The sequence below is a fragment of the Catharus ustulatus genome, chromosome 4, assembly GCF_009819885.2.
Source record: "Catharus ustulatus isolate bCatUst1 chromosome 4, bCatUst1.pri.v2, whole genome shotgun sequence".
Lineage (NCBI taxonomy): Eukaryota > Metazoa > Chordata > Aves > Passeriformes > Turdidae > Catharus > Catharus ustulatus.
The window spans coordinates 62260658-62283073 of NC_046224.1; the positions used below are offsets into that span (position 1 = coordinate 62260658).

The 22416-nt window shown below is 39.6% G+C and overlaps 1 protein-coding gene across 1 annotated transcript in view; it reads right to left on the reverse strand.

Moving 5' to 3' along the window:
- Positions 1-22416, reverse strand: part of LOC116995534 (anoctamin-2-like) — a 150212-nt gene that overhangs the window by 95076 nt on the left and 32720 nt on the right. The window contains exons 5-10 of the mRNA XM_033058334.1: positions 20447-20598; positions 19268-19322; positions 18700-18748; positions 15792-15847; positions 15506-15547; positions 12648-12712 (exon numbers count right to left, since the gene is read on the reverse strand). Coding sequence (XP_032914225.1) covers positions 12648-12712; positions 15506-15547; positions 15792-15847; positions 18700-18748; positions 19268-19322; positions 20447-20598 — 419 coding nt within the window. The remainder of the gene's footprint in view (positions 1-12647; positions 12713-15505; positions 15548-15791; positions 15848-18699; positions 18749-19267; positions 19323-20446; positions 20599-22416) is intronic.

A 22416-nucleotide genomic window follows, 5' to 3' on the forward strand; every position in this document is an offset into this window, starting at 1 on the left:
CAAAAAAGTGTGCCCCTAGCTTTATATGAGCCTTATTTCTGCATTAGGGAAATGCCCCTTTATATACACATATTCCATGGAGGCAGGAGTTATCCCCAAACTAAAGGCCAAATGGGTTTATAAAGAATGTGTACTGCTCCTATCAGGAGCAACACCCAAGGCTTTTGTTCTGTGTGTTGATACATCATAAAGTGAAATTTTGTGCCTTTCATTTTAGAAGATGTTATAAAGGTTGGTTAAATGGCCAACTACCAAGTACTGAGAATCATGTCTTTAAGGAAAGATTTGGTCAAATTACCCATAATTCCTGAACTGGCTGAACACAAGCTGCTCTTCCAGCAGATTATCAGAAACAGCATGAAAAACTCCCAGCAGCAGCAACAACAACCACCTGTAGAAAGTGTTCTAGAAAGTAATTCCCTCCCAGAATTAGAAGTGTTGAGGAGGCCACAGCAGAAATGTTGGCTCAGTTCCCTCTGGTTCACCCATATAACACTAAAACCAGACATCTGCAATGCACTTTGGTCTGTCTGGTTGCAAAACCAACATCAAAAAGAACAACTGATTATTAAACCCTCTGCTTGCACGTTGGTCACAGTGCTCCCGTGCCAAGTTGTGCAATTCATAAATAGACTAAGGTTTAGGAAAGGGGGGAGAAAGAGAAGGAAAAAAACTCTTCAGTTTTGACTCTGTGAAAACAAGTGTGGGTACCTGGAATGTGAATGAAGCGTGTGGTGCGTGACACACGCTGGAAAGAACTCTGGAGATGCTCAGGAACAAAGCTAAAAAAGCGAGGAAAAGGCGCTTGTGGACACTGAGTCACCTAACGGAGAAATCTGCGCAGAACTCTTCAGTTTTTAAATTTCCATACCCACTCTAGGCCAGCTGTCGCTTCACATTTCCATTTCATTCCACCACCCCTTTGATGGAGGAGTCGTTTAGATGCAATAATTTCTCTGCAAAACTAAATTGATTTACAGCTGCCTCTTGGGTAGGTTTCCCCTGTGCAGAGGGTCAACCAAGTCACACTTATTACTAATGCCTTCAAAATAAACTTATTTGCACAATTTGGGGGTGAAATTCTGGAGTTTCTGCCACTGGGGAAAAGGACAAGCAGCTTAGTTTCATGTCAGAAATGAAATCTTTACTGCCAGGGCTATTTAAAACTTTCTTTCCCCATCCAGGTGCACATTCCCTCTCTGACCCACAGCAACAGTCCCCAGGAACACAATTTATTCTTTCAGGGCTTTTGCAACCAGAAGAACCTCTTCCATTATGCTGCAGGTAGAACTGTGACTACCCTTAGAAAGTGAGAAGCCATTTCTAGCACATGCTAAGTTCAGAACACAGATATTTACTTTGGTTTTGAGACAACAGTTCCCAACAGCAGAAGTTTCCTTTCAGACTTCTTTCAGAAAGACTGCTGGAGTATAGGAAAAGGCCCAGTCACTACCAGTTGATCAGGAACATTGCTGAACACCCCAAGATTTCACTCCAGGTAGAGCTGCCTATGTCCAAACTTTTCTGGATTTGCCATTTTCTCTTCACTTGAAAATTTTCTCAGGGCAAGACTCGAGCATTTATTACAACCATCTGGGACACCTGGGTGGAATTACTGCTCAGCAGCAGCACTGAGGCTGCTGGGAATCCAGAGATCTTGGAGATTTCCACCATGGTTGTGCCTGACAGCACATATTCCATCCAGGCAGTCTCAAGAAGGAACATATCAGTGCTAAATCCAGATACACAGAGAGTGCACCAAATGGAGCAAATATGGAAGCCAAGAAAAGATCCTGGCAGAAGACAATCACCCTTGGAACAAAGTGCCAAGAGGCTGAAAAACTTTTTTTATTAAAATTTTAAGAGGGGGAAAAAATAACAACTACAGAACCTCAAATAAATTGCAATGCATCTGAGTTGGAGGTAGGAAAGAAACTGTCCTTTAGAAAGGCCAGCTGGTTCTGCATAGAGAAAACAAAGAAAGACTTTGTCCAAGGTAAAAGCACTTTTTTTTTCCTTCTACTGGGCATAAAAATCAAGAATGTCCAGTAGAGAGTGATTAAAAGTGTGTTTTTCAATAGAGTTTAGAACCTGACCCTTTTCCTCTGAAAACAAATGAAGAAATGTGCCACCAGAGCCATTTAATCAAGCCCTTTTCACTAAAGTTTTTGTTTGAAAACATAATGTAACAAATATTTGCTCTGTCCTCCAATGGTACTTAAGTTTGGAGTCAAACTTGCCTAAATTACAGATACATTTCTCTTTTAAGACACTTTGGAATTGTAATTGTGATTCCTTACAGGAGACAAAAAATCCACTGTCAAAATATTTCAAGTCCACGGAGAACAGAAATTGAGAATTTTATTTAGAGGTAGAGCTATGTTTTTCCCTAGGATTTTTTTTTGGCTCTTAAGACAAATTACTCTTCAGCACAGGAACAGGGAGAAGTTGATGTGCATGGAGAAAGGGGATATTCAAGTTCTCAAATTCTAGTTGATTCAAAAACCATGGGGAAATATTATTATTAATAATGCTAATAATTTATGATAATAATTAATAACAATAGTCAGGATTTGTGTATTCAATGCAATTTAAAATAGCAAAAGGCCAAACCTTATCCTACAAAGAAATAAAACTAGGACAAGCCACTCTTTGAGCCTCACAGATTCACGAACCTTATGCTTCCATTCCAAGAAACTGTCAGAATACAGCTGGAAGTGCATAGCTTGTGGTGATGGATTATAAACTGAAAAAAAAGCTTTGTTTACTGACTGCAGGAGAAAGAACAATAGAAGCATAATAAGTAGACATGTAATGTGACTGAGACAGAAATTAAGGCAGACAACTGCCAAATGGATAAGCAAACAACACAATGCTGGGTAGTCAGAAGCACTGTAATTGCATTCTCCTCTCTGTTCTGGGACAATACAAAACTTCAGAACAGGTTTGAAAGGATTAAGTGCCTGATTACACTATTCAGTTGATGTTTCCTGACATGTGCTTAGCGTTAAAAAGTTCTGAATGTCCCTCAGCCTGCAGAAGCCACAGTACACCTTGCTCAGGGAAGGCATTTTCAGCAGGAGTGCTTTGCCTGTCACATCCAAGAATTTATGCATAAGACAACCTGTGGACTCTCTCCCTCTCCTCACCTTTCTTTAAGTTATTCTCTCTTTATTTAGAAGTTTTTTTTAAATATCAGTAACCTTCCCAACCTGGAAAATTAAAAATCCATGGCTACCTGAGGCTAATTCAAAGCTAAGGGGAGTCAATCAGAGCTTACCTGTGAGGAAGGAAGTTTCATTTTCTAAACAACTCTCAAAAGAGCACTAAGTGACAATCTATGCAAGAAGTGATTCATTCAGTTATACAGATAATACATTCTTCATAATAAGTAAATACAAATGAAGAGTAACCTATTTAATATTAATCAGTCTTTCTTTCAGATTTTCTTTTAAGAAAGGAGGTTACTTTGTCTTTTTCTTCCAATTTTTTTAATACCTATTACAACTTGCTTTTCTGCCTTTTTGAACAAATGTGAGGTCATTGACATCTCATCACTTCCCTAATCTCTAGTTTCCACAAGATAATTTGCATGATTTTATTCATCTAATTTAACAAGAGTTTGAACCTCAAATACTGGCGTCTTTTCCTAAATATCTTTCATTTATAGTAACGAATATTTCATGAGAGCTTTCTTGCTTTTCAAGTTAATATAGCTAACTCTTATTACAGAGCCTGAATTCATTTCATGTATTTATTTTAGTAAGTAGGTCCTTGTTAGCGCTTGCACAGTGTTCCTGCTGTCAGATAGACACCATCTGCTGGCTAACGAACAGATGTATCATTTCCAATTAAAAACAAGTATAAAAAATTTTCTTTTAGTCACCTTGGTGGAAGGGGGTTGGGTCAGGGAATACTGAAGCAAGTTGGACATCCATAAGTCCACAGGCCCTGACGGGATGCACCCACGAGGGCTGAGGGAGCTGGCAGATGTCATTGCAAGGCAGCTCCTGATAATCTTTGATTGGACATGGCAACAGGGAGAAGTTTCCAAAAGTTGGAGGAAAACAAATGTCACCCCCATTTTCAAAAAGGGCAAGAAGAAGGACCTATTGAACTACAGGCTAATCTACCTCACTCTCATTTGTGCCCATCACCTCTTGTCACAGGACACAGCTGAGAAGAGCCTGGCTCCATCCATTTCTTACCTCCTGCTCAACATGGCATAAAAATCTCAATTGTTCTGCTGTCTGTACTGACTGTGGAAGTTCACAGATTTGCCATATGGAAAGCTTTCCTTAAGTTTGTGTTTTCTGGGCATAATTTTTATGTGGTGCCCAGTACTTGATCTCTTCCCTTGCGATCCTGGTTTTGTCCAATGTCACAGACAAGTTACAGGATCAGATAAAGCCACGGCCTGTCCTGATATAACTTATGGACAGAGAGAATCCTCATACAAAACATCTTAGTATGGGGCAATACCTTTAAACCAGAAATGGGTTGGTCTTGACCCTTGGTCAGCACTCAGGAGCCAGAAAAGAACTTTCTCAGCCCAGGAAGGCACGGCCAGAACCTCCTACAGAGATTAAGACATTAAGAGCAGTTCTACAAGTAAGATCTGTAGCCACCCAAATGCAGCAACTGTTTTCTACTCCCTGCAGTTCCCAGCCACACACACTTGTAGATGTCTACAAATATTCACATGCAGGTAAATATTTAAATGTGCTTGACTTCTGTTTCCAAATGTGGTCTCTCACCTCTGTCTTTTTTACTCCTCCAGCCTGAAAGAACAAACTTCCATTACCTATCAAAATATGCTGATGTCACCTCCAAAGACACCTTTTGGATGGAACCTGTCAGTCATGTCCATTCAAAAATATAAGTTTCTGGCTGTGAAATTTAGGCACTATCATTCAGGCACTATTGAACTTAGCCTGAGAGAGTTCTTAACACAAAGAAAACTGAACTCTAGCTGCCTACAAAACTCCACAGTCCAAGGGGGAGACCCCAGGAAGTTGTGCTACAACCTCAGTCATCAGAGACTTGACTTTGCACAAGTCCTGATGTAGATATGTGCATCTTCTGCTGGACTAGCTTTTGAAAATCCCACTGCAGGAGGGAGGAATCCGGGTGGTAATGAGGATCCTACTGCTCAGACAGTAATCTGAAGCCTGGGAATTATGTTTATCAGAAGGCAGGGATCTGCTTTTCCTCACCACTACAATCCAAGCCTACTGGTTTAAAATTCCATCTCTCATACAAGCAACAATAAATAAGACCAAATGCTTGCCAAAAGAGACAGAGAGAAGCACTTCCTACAGGACTGGCAAAGTCTGTGAAATGCAGAGCTGTAAGTAAATCATCTCACTCCAGTCACAGGCCTGCATCCAGAAGAATAATTCAACTCAAATTCCTTGGTGATTTATGCACCACGAGCAAAACCCCTCTGCTTTGTAATAAACAATGGCTGGAGCACTTGGGTAAGGCCTGTGATGAGAAGTTCCAGTGAGGGGAGGGAAAGCTCCCTGCAACTCAGCTCAAAAGTACTGCCCTAGCATCAAACTCCTAAAGTGCAGAAGACCATTTTCATGGATGTACAGCATGATAATAAAGTCCATTCATAAATAAACTGGGGTTGTGGGGGGTAATGAGATCATGGAAAAGGAGAAAAGATATAATGATGGGGAAATGTTCATTTTTCTCAGCTCAGACTCTGCTCCAGAGTCCCATCTGCTTCTGGCCCCCTCCAGGAAGTTCTCTGCCATAAAACCTGGCAGGAAGGACATCAAGGATGAGTGGATGCAGGCACAGCACTTCCCCCTGCACCTAGAGCTTTAGTGATGATGAACTGTGAGCTGGACATATCGCATGTTGGGAAGGAGTCTTCACCGTACACTTTCTTGGAACTATAAAAATATGTTTGCCTCCAAGTGCAAAAGGGTTACAGCAGAAGATCTGCTCAGATTGTTGCCTCAGGCATGTGTTTGGCAGAGCTTTGGAAAGGAGCTGGATGGACAAGTGCCAAAGACACTGGTAGAGCTCATGGGCATTTTTCTACTTAGTGTAGAGCTGTGTTTGCTCCATTACTGCACTTTCCCAGGCTTAAAGCTGTTTTCTCTTTTTCCTAGCACAGAATTCCTTGCAGACAGCCTCAGCATCTCTGTGAACATTGAAGATTTGCCTGCTAAAGACAGGGAAGAATTGCAGGGACACAGTGCATCAGAGAGAGTTGTTCAGTCCTTGTGAAATAACCAGATGCTGCAAGGCTGCTTCTGCCAAAGTGGTTCCATTTCGCAGAAAAAAAAAAAAGGAAAAAGAAAAAAAAAGAAAAAAGAAAAAATAAAAAAGAAAAAAGAAAAAATAAAAAAGAAAAAAGAAAAAATAAAAAAGAAAAAAGAAGAAAAAAGGAAAAGGAAAAAAGAAAAAAAGAAAAAAAAGTATATCTATTTGGTGAGATTAATTCACAATAATAACAGAAGAGGGACAGGGAAGATGAGGAATTAAAGCATACAAGAGGATTGCTGCTTTGAGGATCAATAACCCCAAAGTTAGCATAAGCAGTGACTGAACAACATTTCCCCTGGGACTGGGCATCACTGGCTTTATTTTCAAGTCCTGAGAATTCTAGACAGTATGTGGAACAAAAAAAGAGATGAAGATGTGACTACAAATCAGGGTAGTGAACAAAGAAATAATTTGTTCAGCCATTAGGCAGGATAGAAGGGCTCAGTTGGGGCAAGCTGTACCACAAATTGATCTTAACCACATTTTTGCAAAGGAAGAAACACCTATCTATAAAGACAATAAAAACAACAATTTAGCAGAGCTCCCTGTTCTTATTTTATGTCTCTTTTAAAACTCCCCTAAGTAGGGTAAGCACATACATCCAGGTTTGGGGTGGTTTTTTTTTGGTGAAGATTGATGAAAGAAGCAGAAGGTCAAAAGGCAAACCAGTACTGACAATTTGGGTGCCTGTTTGCTTACATCGAGCACTGTGAGACACTCAAAGAGAAGGCAAGTTTCCAGAGCTGAGACAGTCAAACTTTGGATCACAGGTCTGTCACTGCTTTAGAAACTGCCAGGAGAAGCAAGCTCCAGGATTTAGAAACACAGCATTCATGGCAGGAACAGGGGGGACTGGGGATGCTCAGTCAAGGGCAAGTTCAACATGGGTACATCACAATGAAAGGCCAGAATTCATTACACAGAGGTGAAGCAATTTTCCGTACCAAAGGAAAACACAGTTAAAGATAGGAAGGAGGGAATATATTAGCTAGACAGTTTGACTAACAGAAACTCCCAAGTTTTGATTTACAGTAGTTTCACGAATACAAGCCGCACGGATTATAAGCCGCACCCCCGGTGCCTCGACAATGTTGCTGTCTTTGTCAATAGATAAGCCGCACCCCGAATATTAGCCGCACTTTCGTTCGTCGCGAGAATCCGTGCGCAGCTTTCACAAATTGGCCAATTAGTAAGAGGATCGCGGCATAGCGGGCTTTACTGGCTCGGGGCGGGGCCAGGCAGGCTCGGCCCGCTCATGGTTGCCGACGGGGCCGGGTGGCCCAGCTCAGCGCCACGGCTCGGCGGGGTGGCCGGGTGGTGCTGCCGCCGCCGCCGGGCTCGCTGGCCCCCCTCTCCCGTCAGCACCGCCCCGCTGCCGCGTTCGCTCGCCCGGCTGGCAGGGCTGCCGCCGCCGGGCTCGCCGTCCGCCCCGCTGCCGCTTTCGCTCGCCCCGCGCCGCGCCTCGCGAGCGCCGCGCCCGCCCCGCGGCGCTTTCGCGGCTCGCGGCGGCGCTTTCGCGGCTCGCGGCTCGCGGCTCGCGGTGGCGCTTTCGCGGCTCGCGGTTCGCGGCTCGTGGTTCGCGGCTCGCGGCGGCGCTTTCGCGGCTCGCGGTTCGCGGCTCGCGGCTCGCGGCGGCGCTTTCGCGGCTCGCGGTTCGCGGCGGCGCTTTCGCGGTTCGCGGCTCGCGGCGGCGCTTTCGCGGCTCGCGGTTCGCGGCTCGCGGCGGCGCTTTCGCGAGCGCCGCTTTCGCTCGCCCCGCCGGCAGGGCTGCCGCCGCCGCCACCAGGCTCGCCGGCCGCCCCCTCCCGTCTGCACCGCCGCCGCGTTTCCTCGCCCTGGCCGGCACTGCAGGCCCCCGCACCGCCGGGCTCCCCCACGCTGCTGGCCCCGATTATGCTGGGCTTCCCCCGCTGCCAGGCAGCCCCACCCGCCGGCCTTCCTGCTTCTGCCATGCTCCCCTGCACTGCTAGCCCCAGTTCTCCCGGGCTCCCCCGCCCTGCTGGCTCAGGCTCTGCCGCCCGCCCCCGACACTGCTGGCCCCGCCTCTGCCAGGCTTTCCCACCTCTGCCGGGGCCGGCCGGGCTCCAGCTTGGCTTGGGGCTGCCGCGGGCTCTCACTTCCGTGTTGGCAGCTTTTAGAATTTTGTTAATAGATTAGCCGCCCCGGAATATTAGCCGCACTTCCGGGTTTCCACCAAAATTTTGGTCAAATTGGTGCGGCTTGTATTCGTGAAATTACTGTATGTTCTATACTCTATAAATAATATTTTAGTTAACACACTTTCCTACCTGCTCCTGCAAAAAGAGTTATTGCATACACAGTCTCAATCTTTACATGTCATCCCTGTTTCAGGCTTTACAGTAAGAGGCATTTTGAGCTTTGAAAGCAATCATGCTATAGATAATGTAGTCTGTTAGCTACTAAGAACTTTGGTGAAGTTCTAGAAATGGAGAATAAAAATTAAAATATGAAAAACCATTAGAAAATGAGCTGGGGCCTTATAGAAGCAGTGATGTTAAAATAAGCTCCACCACAATTAGAAATGAGCCAACTCTGCTTGATTTTCGTGGTGTGAGGTAATCTTATGTTAACAGATCAAGAGATAAAAATGTAACCTCCTCTCTACAAGTATGGTCTGCTCCTGGAATTTCAGTTCCTACATGGCTTTCCAGCTGCAGGTGCTTCAAGATGCCCTTTAAGAGGAAAACGTGCCAGTTTTCCATGAGTTAAGGTTTTGTCTCAGAAGGAAAACCACCTCTTGGTGACACTGTAACCTCAGATTACTCCCTGTCATTTAGAGCTCCTCATTGATAAATGTTGCATTACAACCAGAAATAAAATTTATTATTAATTTCTACTGCACTTCTTACACTTGTGTGTATTTTCTTGACTTGCTGTAAGTACTTGCTGTACTGCTGAAAGACAAAAAAAACCAATGACTGTAAATAAGATCAAGGAATATTTGGTCCAAAGGGGGGGTGAAAATGTCTGCAAAGTGGTGCAATGTTGGAAGAGTTGAAGCTGTGTGATCTCCATCCCAGCATATTTCAAAATGCATGAGCAATTTGATCTGGCTTTCAAAAGCAGATCTGTTTTGAGCAGAGAGAAGGTCTAAGGAGAACCTATTAATTCTAAAATCATGTTGTCAAAACTTTGATTAATATTCAATAGCAGGTAAAAATATAAAACCTGCTTTCTTTATGCAAGGTCATAGAACTCTTAGGGAGCATCCTCCCTGTCTCTGGATCAACAGTAGTATCCCTGCAGAACTTGTTAAAATCTGAGTTTGAACTCATCTTCATCCGAGAAAAGAAAATTATCAAAAATAGAAGAAAATCACTAAGCCACAGATGTTTTTATAGCATTTTTTATATTACAGTGCAAGGATTGATAGAAACTACTGTTGATAAGTGCATTCCTACAAAAAAATCACACAAGAGAAACTCCTCTCTAGTGAAAATCAATACTCAAATTAGGATGACAGAAAAGGTGTGTTGCAACAGACAGACCTCCAGAGCTCTACATACTCTAAAACTGCAGCTTTCATTTTCTACTTTTTAATATATCCCTCAGGCCTTCCTGAGATGACTGAGGTCCAGCACTTTTCATTCATCATTTTCAGTACTTTTAGCCTAAGATTTCTGTTAGCAAATAATTCACGATTTCTATATCAAATAACTGTTTATAATCCTCTTCATGTGAGTTAAAAAGAAGCAAAAAGAAAAAGAAATTAAAGCACTGCATTCGGCAGACTGTGTTTCAAACAACGAGTTTCTGTATCTGGAGGTGCACTGAGAGATGAGGTGTTGTAACATCTTACAAATCAAATTTCAATTCACACTTTATTACTTGCACATATATTTCCTTAAAGTCTTTAACTGAAATTGTTCTGCTGTAGAATAGAAATATGTAACTCTGTAACACTGTGTTCTTATTTGGTGAAACCTTCCTTACTCACAGCTGCATTTCTTTTACAAAAATAAAAAAAGAATTGCTTTTCTTATGTCCCAAAGCAGTCCACAAAGCCAGAGAAGGATATTTTTACAGATTAAGAGATAGAAGTGAATGGAATTGTTGGTGAATATTATAATGGTCCTTTATTTCCTTTTGCTATTAAGAACTTTAAAAATTTCTGAGACTGACTATGCAGTTAAATTCCCTGAGGATTAGAGACATTAGAAGAGAATCCCCATTCTGTACCAAGAGTGAGCATAATGAATATGTGGTTCCTGTCGTTGGTGTGCAATCAGCTGGGAACTGGCAACAACTGTGTGGTCAGAAAGAAGGTGCTGAAGCATCAGTAATAACCTATAATAATTCTACAGTGCCACATCTAATCTTCCAGCATAGACACTTGAGTCAAAAAATGACTTTCAGTTTGTATTCCTACTGAAAAAGAGTGAAATAGCAATACCTAAATATATGTTGCAAGCTGTGTTTAAAAATTAGCGGTGTACTTCAGCAGAGTTATGTATTTGAAAACAGCAGGCTGGACAGGTTTTGAGTAAAAAAGAAAGATAAATGCTGCTTCATCTGTCCACCAAAGTCTGAATTTAAACTTAAATTACACCAGGGAAAAAAAAAAAAAAAAAAAAAAAAAAAAAGAAAAAAAAAGTTGAGTATAATCTAAGCAATCTAAGAAAGGAGGGTCATAGTAAATTACCAAAAAGCACAAAGTGACTGATGTCTGCCAAGGGAATAAGTATCCACATCAAGGCTGAGCTCAGATACCCCCACGGCACAAAAGTGAAGAAACTTCACCAGCAGAAAGAGAGGGGTGGCCATTCTCCAGGTACATCTACACTAAAGCTCTAACATTAGCCAGGAAATAAAAACCACATTTATTTTAGTGGTAACAGTCAAACTTGCAGTCAAGCAAAGTATGGAAGATAAAAGCAAGAAAAGTCATCTCTGAGAACAGACAATCAATTGCACATGTCTGGTCTTCTTTTAGTTTCTCACAGAAGTTTAAACCACAGGATTTCTGTGAAATCATATCAGCACAGTGAAACATTATAATGGAGACAGAAAAATACAAATGAAGATGGAGTGTAAGCAGATGTACCTCTATTTTTAACTCAGCTGAGCTGTCAGGTCTGCTAAAGCTTGGGAATCCCTCTAGCCAGTCACAAATTAGTATAGCACTTATAACATTTACTAACCACACCACAGGTGTTGTAATCTCATTCTGAGTTACCTATTCCATACAGGAGCTTGGCCCAGAGTAACTGCAATACAAAAGGCACATTAATTTTGCACAAAACCTTTGAAGCAAAAACAGAGGAGATTTCAAAGCCTTGCAGAACCTCAGCAGAGTTTGATGGTCACACTTCCACTTGGCCAGTTTGCATCATCTTGCTCCCACTAAGGAGCAATTCCTCTCACATTAAAAGCTAGTGCTTAACTCTTGGAAAAACTACGTGCAGTATTTCAGATTTAGCAAAAAATAGAACAAAATATTTTACATATTGGCTATCCATGTTACCAACAGCAGCTTTTCCAGGCAATCACATAGGGGCAGATCATATAATAAAAAATGATTGGAGTTTGATTATTCAAAAGACAAATTGTAACAAATGCCATCTTCCTCATATATACAAATCATTTTAAAACAGATATTTGTTGAGGCTTTTTTTCTGTTCCTTAATACCCTAGTTCATTTCTTCACAGATAGACATCTTACAATAGAATATTTCTAGTCAGCAGTTTAATCAAATCTTTTTTTCTTTACTCAGCACTTATAGTACAAACAAAATACAATACAACAAAAATTGTTATTTTTAGCTTTCTTTTAGTTATTGTGGGAAATCCTTAAAAATCATGACTGGTTTGTTTTGTTTTATTTTAAAGCCAACTTCTTCTATGTTTGTAAAGAAAAAATTTATAAACATACAAAAAATACCCCACTGGGAACACATATGGATATGTTCAGATGAATAAAACTTGCAAAACCAGGAGTAAAAAAATCAAATCAATCTCAAAACTGTCAAATTTTTTCACACTGATTCATGATGTGAACACCAGCTTCTGATTATTTACCAGATTTTGTGACCATACCCTCCAATAAAAATTCACCAATGTAAAGAACAATTCCTCTCCTTTGAACAAATCAATACCAAAAAACCCCAATAACTGAAGTATGACATTCTTCCAGGAATGAGCACTATACTAAAGCATAGATGATAATTTTTAGGTGTATATTTGTTATAGTAAATTATCATCAGAGCCACAAAAAAAACAGTGAGGACATTATTTTCAATGTTCTGAACAATCCAAGGTTTAATTTGCTGAAGAAAGTGGAAATGAATGAATTGCATCACCTCAGAATGATGTACTTTGGTGTTTTATACAGGCCCACGTACCTTATGAGATCGATAGGCTGAAACTTGTAAAACACTCTGTATCTTGCCCATTCTTGATACAGCAGCTAAAGAAAGACAAAAAAACCCAAAGTTAAAACTAACTTGAAACAAGTTATCCTTTCTGTTTTCACAAACCCTTTCTAATTTTTTAGAATATTTGCTGCCCTCCTGGGGCTGCTAAACCCAGTAGAGCCCATAGAAAAGCCATTTTGTCCCCATGTTGGGGACATCATGAAGGCCATGTACGCTTTTGGCCAAGCAGATTCACCCACAGCTTACAGAGAGCTCAAAGGAAGGATCAGATTCTACACAAACTTCTTGCAGCAGGAGAAATCCAGCTGGAATAGGAGCAGGGATAAAGGGAAATCTTGCAGGACCTGGGGTAGATGGACCACGACACACTCAACTGCAACAGGCCAAGAATTTGGGATGGTCTTTCTATATTCCCTCTTTCATTCCTGTGATTTATGTGGCACAACTTCACTGAAGAGGATTGTCCTGGCTGCCACACTGATATTTTCATATAAATATTTGTTCTTGCCTATTCAAAATCACCCCTTGCCATTACCCCCAGCATTATTTATTTCCATAAATACTCACACTAATAAATGCATTCACTCAAATATACAAAAGAAGAAAGTTAAAACTCTTACATTCCTGAAACTCCCCAAAGGCTGCTTTGAACACAGTTACAGAATGGAATTTGAAGAGCAAAAAGAAAGTTCTGTCTAAAATAGCATTCCATTTAGGAACAGATACTTTCTGTAAGTTTACAGGGCTGTTCTATTTTGCTTCTAATAAAAGGGATGCTGCTCAAGTACATGACAACAGTGGATTTCCCAGGTGGGATACAAAACCCTCATGGATTTTTTTATGTTATAGAGACAGCAATGAAGGGCTACAAGCTTCCAGTGAGCCAGAAACTTTAAGACTAAACCAGTGTTTATGCTCATGGTGAATTACTATCATTCTGTTGCTCAGTACCTTTCTTAAAAATATATTTTTGTAAGAGTAGAAATCCCACCGAAACTGGGAAATTCCTTTACTTTTAGGAAAACCTGAAACCATCTCAGGTTTTCATTGCAGATTGCTAATTCTCATAGGATGGGACAAAAGTGTTGTGTCACTGTGCATTTTGTCCAAGGAAATCCTGAAGAAGGTTGATAAGGATTAACCTTTTATGTTATAAACTGGTACATAAACCTTAATTACTTGTGCTGCCCTATTGGCATAGGTACCTCATAAGGACTCAGTTCATTTTTGGGGCTTTTACAAGAGAAAGTTGAATTTGAAGATACAGATAAGTTAAAGTGGGCAAAATAAAAGCGGGCAGAAGGGAAAAAATAAAAGCTCAAAAATGCCCTCCTTTCTTTTAAACCTGATCAGGGTTCTTCAGGAAATTAAACACTGAGACTATTAGATTCAGATAGAAAACAGATGATGTTATGCATAGAAATACTACAGAAGATTCAAGGCCTAGGCAGCAGGGACATATGTGAATAATCAATGAAGTATTTCTGGAAAGAAGCTTTTATGTTTTTAATACTTAACACTTCATAACTGAGCCTAATAGGGAGAATAAAAAAGAGGGCAACACAAAATACAACTAGTAGGGAAATATTTTCCCAGACACTGGTCTTTCTAGGCCCTCTTCCTCCCCATTCCACAGTACCCAATTTTCCTCCATTGACTAATGTTCATTTAGGTTTTTTCTCCAAAAATTTTTGCTTTCCAAGTCAGTTATCTGTGGACCTGCCTCTCAAAAAAATTCTGCAAGTCCAGGCAAACAATTCCTTCGCAAACAAAAAGTTCAAAGAAACAGACACGAATTAAAAAGCTTTTTTTATAGTTTGTTTTGTAACTTTGTTTTGCCTACCAAGGTTCATACACTAAATTAAATTGTATACGGCACATGAAGACATCTAGTGGCTGAATGGCAACATTATTTACCAAAAACTACAGAGTTTATGTTTTTAAATTCTACTAATTCAACCTTGGAGAAATCAGGCTTATTTGTATGACCTCTGTTTGTATGAACTCAATCTTCATAGTATGGTAAATATTAGAGGTTTCCTAATGTTCCCTTTTTCTTCATTTTTCCCTCTTCATTTCTGTCCCTACTATTTTTCCTCTGCATTTCCTATTGTTTGCATATCAAGGAAAATAAAACATTAGAGAACAATATGGGAAGGACCTTAATAGATTACTTATTAGTCTATTACTTATTAGTTACTTATTAGTAACTATAAAACTAAATAGATTATTTAATAGTACTTACATTTTATTTAATAGTACTTACATTTTCCCCCCATTTCTAAAAGCAAGCATATATATTGAACACAGTTTGAATTCACACTGTTTCTCTTGAGGACGGATATATTTCTGAATGTTTTTTGATAGCTAGAAACTTTATGAAATAATTGGAAGCAGATTTTTAGTAATTGCATGCAATTTAGTTGAATGCACAATCAAATAAAAAGTACGACTACGTTTTACTTTAGTAACCACTGCTCTCTAGGAGAATTTGGTTAGGAAAATAAAATTATTAAATGAGTTATTGAACAATTTTAGCTTTCTGACATGTTGAAAATCTTGTCTGTGTGCAGAGTGAAAATGGAAGTACCCCAAGATGTAAATTTTAAATTAAATAAACTGACATGCTTGATAAGAAGACATTATAAAAATCTTGTAAAAACATTTTTATATGCATAAATAGAAGAAAATAAGCAATTCAGAAAATGTATGCATTTGTTAAAACATCTACTTGTTCGTACAATGACTAATGCTTTACAATGAGATTTAGAACATCATTTATTACATTAAATATAATATGAAAAAGAATTTGCAATGTATTTTACCTTTCTTTCATTCATGTCATCATATTGGCCTTCATATTCACCCTGGAGAAAGAAATTAATTTAATGACTGATGTAAAAGCAGAAAAAACTAAAGTTTTGTTACCTGTTTCTACACTGTTGATTTTACTTTTAGGTCACAACTTGAAATGTACTTATATAAGAGTTTTCAAATTAGAACCACACTTAGAAAAGATTTTCAGTGTCACAGACAACAAATAATGTCTATGAATGGATGTCTCTTGAGTGACACCAGCAGAGAAATGGATTGGTAAAAGTGCATACGTACATCGTGAAGTGGGTAGGCTGCATCATAAACATTGTTTGCTATTAATGTGCCAATGCCTAAAAGAAAAATAAGAATTCAGGTGGTCAACAGGCACAATTGAACAGAAAACATTACAACAGATTTCACTTCATGACATTCCAGAGGGACAGAACTGTATAACTGACAATATTCAGAATGAGAACAGAGCAACATGAGAGTTCCTGGCTGTGGAAAACGTTTTTCAGGGAAATTAATTTCCATAAAGTGATTTTCTTCAGTGAACAGCACAATGCAGACTCTTCTGACCACTTTCCCATCCTGATAGCAAAGGGCCCCGTGGTTGAGGGGCAAAACATCCAGAAGTCCTTCTTGAATCTTTACAATGGTCAGAACCACGGAGCCCCACAGGACAACGATTAAAAACAATCCCCACAAAAAACTTCCACAGAGTTTGTGGTTATGAAATCATAGAATGGTATGGGTTGGCAGAGAACTTAAAGATCAGCCAGTTCTAGCCTCCCTGCCATGGGCAGGGATGCCTTCCACTATCCCAGGTTGCTCAGAGGCCTGTCCAGCCTAGCCTTGGGCACTTCCAGGGAGTTCAGTTTAGCAAGGGAATTCCCAGCAGTGACTTCAGCACCTGTAGACAGACACAAGATCCCTACTGGCTCTCAAGACCTGCAATTCTTACAGCAATTTCATCTCTGGAGGTGAAAATAATTGTTCAATAAAAAGGCAACCAAAGATGAGTAATCTCTAATAATTAGTGTATTTATATATATATATATATGTATATATATACTTATTCCAGGCCTCTCTGCTTTCAATGTCAAGGGAAAAAAAAAAAAAAAAAGCCATCACATCTTTCATGATGAAAAACATTCCATATTCAAATTACACATAATTACACATTGTCCTGAAATATTTGGGGAAAACCTTCTGATCAGAGATGCTAGACAGGCAGTATCAATAAATGTCTCCTTTGATACAAAGGCAAGTATAACCACATGCATTCATAGAATCAAGAAATTATGCTTGGATAGTGTCAATTCTGCTCCTGAAAACATTCAGTCTTGGAAGTTCACAGTGGTTCAGAGTTATGTTAGAAGACAGTAAGCCTTCCTTGTATATCATAGGATTCAGCCTTACCCAGATGTAAAAAAAATCCACAAGCAAATGTGTTTGAAGTGTTATTTTCATAAAACAGGTTTATAAAATCAAAGATGGCTATAAGCACATCCAACATCACTGTCCTGCCTCTTGTGCAAAATAAGCAATGAACTCTAATAAAAAAAATTAAAAACTGTTTAAAAAAATCTTTTAAGTCTCTCCTGATGAGTGGTTTTAAGCTTAAGACCAGTGAGATGTGAAAGCCTTAGTGACATATGAAACAGAGGGAGGATCTGGGGATCCATTCTGGGGGAGGATCTCAGAAGACGAAAGAAATGAGTGAATTTAGGTCAAACATGATGCACAGTCCTGTTTTAGCTATGGATCAGAAAGATGGAAAGGATGGGAATGTTAAAATAGTTATTTCATGTCAAATGAGTTCTTGAGTTGACCTGAGCTTAAGGTGCACCAGGCTGTATTTTCGTGCTAGTTTTAAAAAATTCATGAAAAAGTCCTTTGATCACTAATGATGGCTTTTACTCCACTATAAACCAGAACAAGCTATTAAAGTAAACTTACTTAAAGAGGAAAATATCTCCCATGTAAAGTGCTCTATCCTTTCCTACTCTGCCCTTGAGCTTATCTCCAGCTTTCCCCCCAGCAATACTCTCCAGCAGGGTTCCAAGCATCCCAGAAAAATAAGGCAGCATTTCCCTCTATTGGCCCATTGGAGACTTTTGAGCAGATCAAAACATAGACCAACACTAAGCAAACAGTTCAAAAAGCAGCACCTGCCAAATGATGTTTTGGAAATTGAGAATGCCTGACATTTTTAAAACCATATTTTCATTTTCTTCTAAAGGAAACAGTGTGGCAGTCATAAAGTTTGTGCTGGGAAAAAGCAAGTGGTTTTGGTTGAAAAAGAAAAATCATTTTGTATGACTTTGATTTTTCTATGATTTTCATGTAATTTCAAAAAACACTTTATATCACCTGTTCAAGGAAACCTAAATTAATCTATTTTCCTGTACCAAAAAACACGTTACTGGAGTTTCTCTGCCCAAAATCACACCAGGACTGTTCAGAATCTTGCTGCAGCACATTATTTGCCAGGAATGTTACCCTTGGACATTGTGATCTGTCCATAGGTGGTCGAGCTTACAGAAAGATTTCCAGAAAATATGTCAGACAGGGAGCACCATCACTTCTTTTCCACTAGGGACGTATGTGCCATGATCTCACAATGGGTGGGAGAAAAGAGTGGAGAAAAGAGAATATGAACACCTGCATAAATTCTGAACCTCAAGAAAATTAAATAAGTTCTGAACATCAAGCTCCAAATATTTCAGCATTATCCCAAAAGTATCTTCAAAACAGTCATATTTAAGTCATATATTTCACTAGGCAGCTCAGGGAGGTAATTTTTAAAGCTGAAGCAATAAAAATAACCTGGAAATGTGAATCATTCAATTGAAGTGGCAAGAAAAATACAGTACTGCAAGAAATAATACAACATATTGCAGTTGACATCTGAATTTTCCAAAGCAGATCATACAGTAATCAAATCCAATTTTATAACAATTCATGAAATGTGCCAGATGCTGCACCTGTAGAAATGAAAATCCAGCTCCCATTACCATCCAAATATGGACTAGAAATTCTGATTTTATGCCTCAGAAAAAATATTTAGTTCAATCTCAATTTTTTTGTCAAGATGTGTCAGCATATTTTGTGTCCTGCTAGAAAAATCAATATTCTCTGAGATATCTGAACAATTCCTTTCAAAAGAACACCTCTAATTCTGTTCCCTCCACCTTACCCATGCTGCTTCTGGCCTTTGTAGATGTGCGCTTCAGAATTTCCCTCACCTGCAGAAAAGAACAGTGGGATAACACACAAATCCTCTTTTAGCATGAACTTTATCATGGAATTAGCAATAAAACAAAGTTCTAAAATAGGTGGTTTCTGTTCGTTTGCACAAATATTTATTTAAATGCTTTTGCAGATTTTATGAATGGGTTATCTGCTCTAACATTTGTGGGCTAAATCCTGCTGTGTCATGTCCTTATAGAAGAATTTGAACTATGAGGATTGCGTGGAAGGAAATCTAGGTAAAGATTCGGAGCATGGCTGAAAAGAGCTTTGAACAATGAAGAGCAGTGAGTAGTTTTCTTGCAGAGCATTTCGCACTCCTGAACCACCGTGCAGTCCCAGAAAGGAATTCCTTACATACATAGATGTCAGGAATTAGTGTTCTGCAAGAACACACAAATGCATAAATTAATGGAATTAGTAAAGTTGAAACTAAAACACTCCCTGTAAATCCCATTTCAAACCCACTAGCAAATCCCACTCAGCACAAGGATATGTTATTTTTATTAACTTACTATTCGGCTGCGGGTTGCATTGTCAAAAAAGGTGTCTCTGTCTTTGATGTTATACCTAAAACATCGAGGAAAATCAGCTCAGTTTTAAGACATGGAAGCAACAAGTAAGACAATAGATAAGATTCTAATGTAGAAGTCATTCAGAAACTGCAGCTAATCAGAAAAACAGATGTTTAAAGGGAATATAGATGACATAGTACAGCATAATAGAATGTGCTGTTTAATACCCAGTTATTCAGAGCTCTGCCAGGATTGTACTGAGGGTAGGCATAAAGTGCAAAATGACTAGCTAATATAAAATGCCTTTTGGACAAGAAGAACCTCTATTGTTTACAGAAGATGACCTTTGAATAGTTTTCTTATCCCCTTAACACCATAACATGCTGAGGTTATGTTATTAGGTTTCAACCAGCTCGATGCAGATTTTCATTATTCTTTTCCTGGCCACTAAACAGTCAGCATTTCACTTGATTTCAAATAACCATTCCACTGGAATTATGCCTTCCCTTAAACCTCAAAATCATCATATGTGAAATTAGCTTCCCAGTTTATTCTCCTCCATCAATTTGACTCATATTCAGAATTAATTAAAATTGTCAGAGGGCAATAAATGAAATGGTGGGTCACTATATTTATTACTGAATTTTATTTATTGGACATAAATACAAGGAGACACCCAGGAGCAAAAAAAGAGTGTTTCATGTCAAACTGGGCCCAGAAATATTATTTTGAGTGAGAGGGCAGGTGTCAAGAATTCCTTATCTGCATATTATTAGCTGAGTTTTAATTGCTACAATAAATCTATCAAGATGGAAAATACCACCATATTTCTACTAGCCCTTGCTTTTTTCAAAACAGGCAGTAATATCCTTAACCAAATTATCAGGAATTTGGTGGGAAGATTTCTATGTTTGAAGTTAAACATACGGAAATCTTATTTGATGCATTTATTCCAGTGCCTTATCCTGCAGAAATAAGTACAACACTGGCAGAAAGTCTCTGCAACTTAGATTTCTGTTAATCCACTGAAAATATAGCATTTTTGGATGTTCCCTTAGGCTTTCCAGATATGCTTGATGAATTTCTGAATTTTGACTGAAATGTGGGAAAAAGAAATTACAGCACTAAAACGATACATGCCAGTTTTCTTCACTGTCCATCACATTTTAAAGTACTCACATATATATTTTCTCTCTGGAAAACGGGTAGGACAAGGTTTTCATCTTGGTATTTTCTTGTTGTGGCACCTGGGGTTGCAGAGGTTCAGTCAATTTGCACCATATTTCATTTAAAGTTTTAAGTATTCCCTTTTCTTCTGTGATTTCATACATCTGAGGAAATAAAACTATGCATTAGCATGTCCCTTCAAAAATTACACTAAAATGAAGAAAGGAAAAAAAAGAAAAAAGAATTTGCTGTACATACATGTTTAGACCTGCAATTAAAGTAAGAGTCTTCTCTGAAGACATATTCCCATAAAACTGTAAGCACCTGAATCCATTTAGGCTTCAGTTCCAAAAAAAAGTCAGTGAAGAATTGCTAATATTGCTAATACAACAAAAAAAAACCAAGTTCTTCACCCAGAGCTCCAGGTACCTGCTCATCTCACAGTTAAACCACCTGACCAGAAGCATGCTCTGAGGGATAATATTAAAAACATTACTAAAATCCAGTGGGAAAAGTTACATTTACTGCCTCCCTCTCATCCACTAGGCAGGGAACCTTATAGCAGAAGGATACATAATTAGTTAGCCAGGACTTTCCCATTGTGAAACTTTATTGTCTGTGCCTGAGGAATGCTTTGTCCTTCAAGTGCCTTTTAGCTGCAGATGGTATGACTTTCTCCATGCCTATTCCAAGTCCTGAGGTTGGAATATTAGGGATGTCATTTCCTGGCTCTTCCCTCTTGTAAATTGTAATAACCCCAAGTGGCTCTCAGTCAGTGAGTACCAAGTCCTTTGGAAGTGGATTGAAAGGGGTCCTGCTAATTCCTTCAGTACTCTGGGATCAATTCATGAGGCCCCATGGACTTCTGAGCATGCAGTGGATACTGACGGTCCCTTAAAAATTCAGTGGCCACAAGTGGAAATTCACAAACTGTTCTCACACCTGCAGTTCTCTGTCTCAGGACCAGGCAATCCAGGATTATTAATATTAAAGACTAAGGCAAAAAAAAGCATTGAAGGCGTCCTTTTCCCATCATCTCTGTTTGTCAGGTGACCACTTCCACCAAGTATTGGTCCAATATTTTCCTCACACTTTCTCTGTTATTAACATACTTTAAAAAGTCTTTCAGTTGTGTGGTACAACACTGGCTAGTTTCAACTCAAGATGAGTTTTGGTTTTTTGTGTTTTCTCCCTGAATATGTGAACCACAGCTTTGTAAACTTCCTGTGAGGCCTGTTCTTGTTGCTAGAGATAGAAAAGCTCCTTTTCTTCTCAAGCTTCACGAGGAATTCCCTGTCCAACCAAGCACTCATGGAGCACTCCAAAGCAGATTCCCAGGGACCAGGGTTGAGTAGCCCCATGAGTGGTTTTGAGTTTACTCCTTGAAACCTAGAGCAGTAGCTCTGTTGACCTTTTTTTCTCATTAGACTGAATATTTTAAATTCAACCCTTTTGTGGCTGCTGTAGCTAAGGCAGTCTCCTACCACATATTCCACATCCTTCTCTATTCACAAGTACCCAGCCAGGTAGGGCATCTTTCATAGCTGGTTCACTGAATCCATGTGGCAAAGTATTTTCTTCAAAACCCTTCAGGAATTTCTCAGACTTGCTTGTCACAGCAGGGCAATATTTCCAATTAATGCTTAGGAAGTGAGTATTTCCCATAAGCACAAGAAGTTTCTGTTGGTTGTCTATGGAATAATTAATCACGTCATTACACAACTCTCATTGACGTCTGCCTTGTTTTCCATCCCCCTAACTTTCATCCAGAAACTTCCAACCTTATAATCCCTTAAATGCAGCTTTTCCCTTCCACACAGGACAACTCTTCCACCTCTCCATCTCTGCCTATCCCTCCTGAGCAGCTTTTACTTTCCTATCCCAGCATTCCAGTCCCAGGATTCATTCCCCCAAGACTCACTAAAGCCAGAACCATCACAGCTCTGGCCACAGAACAACCCTCCCAGTTGTTCCTATTTGTT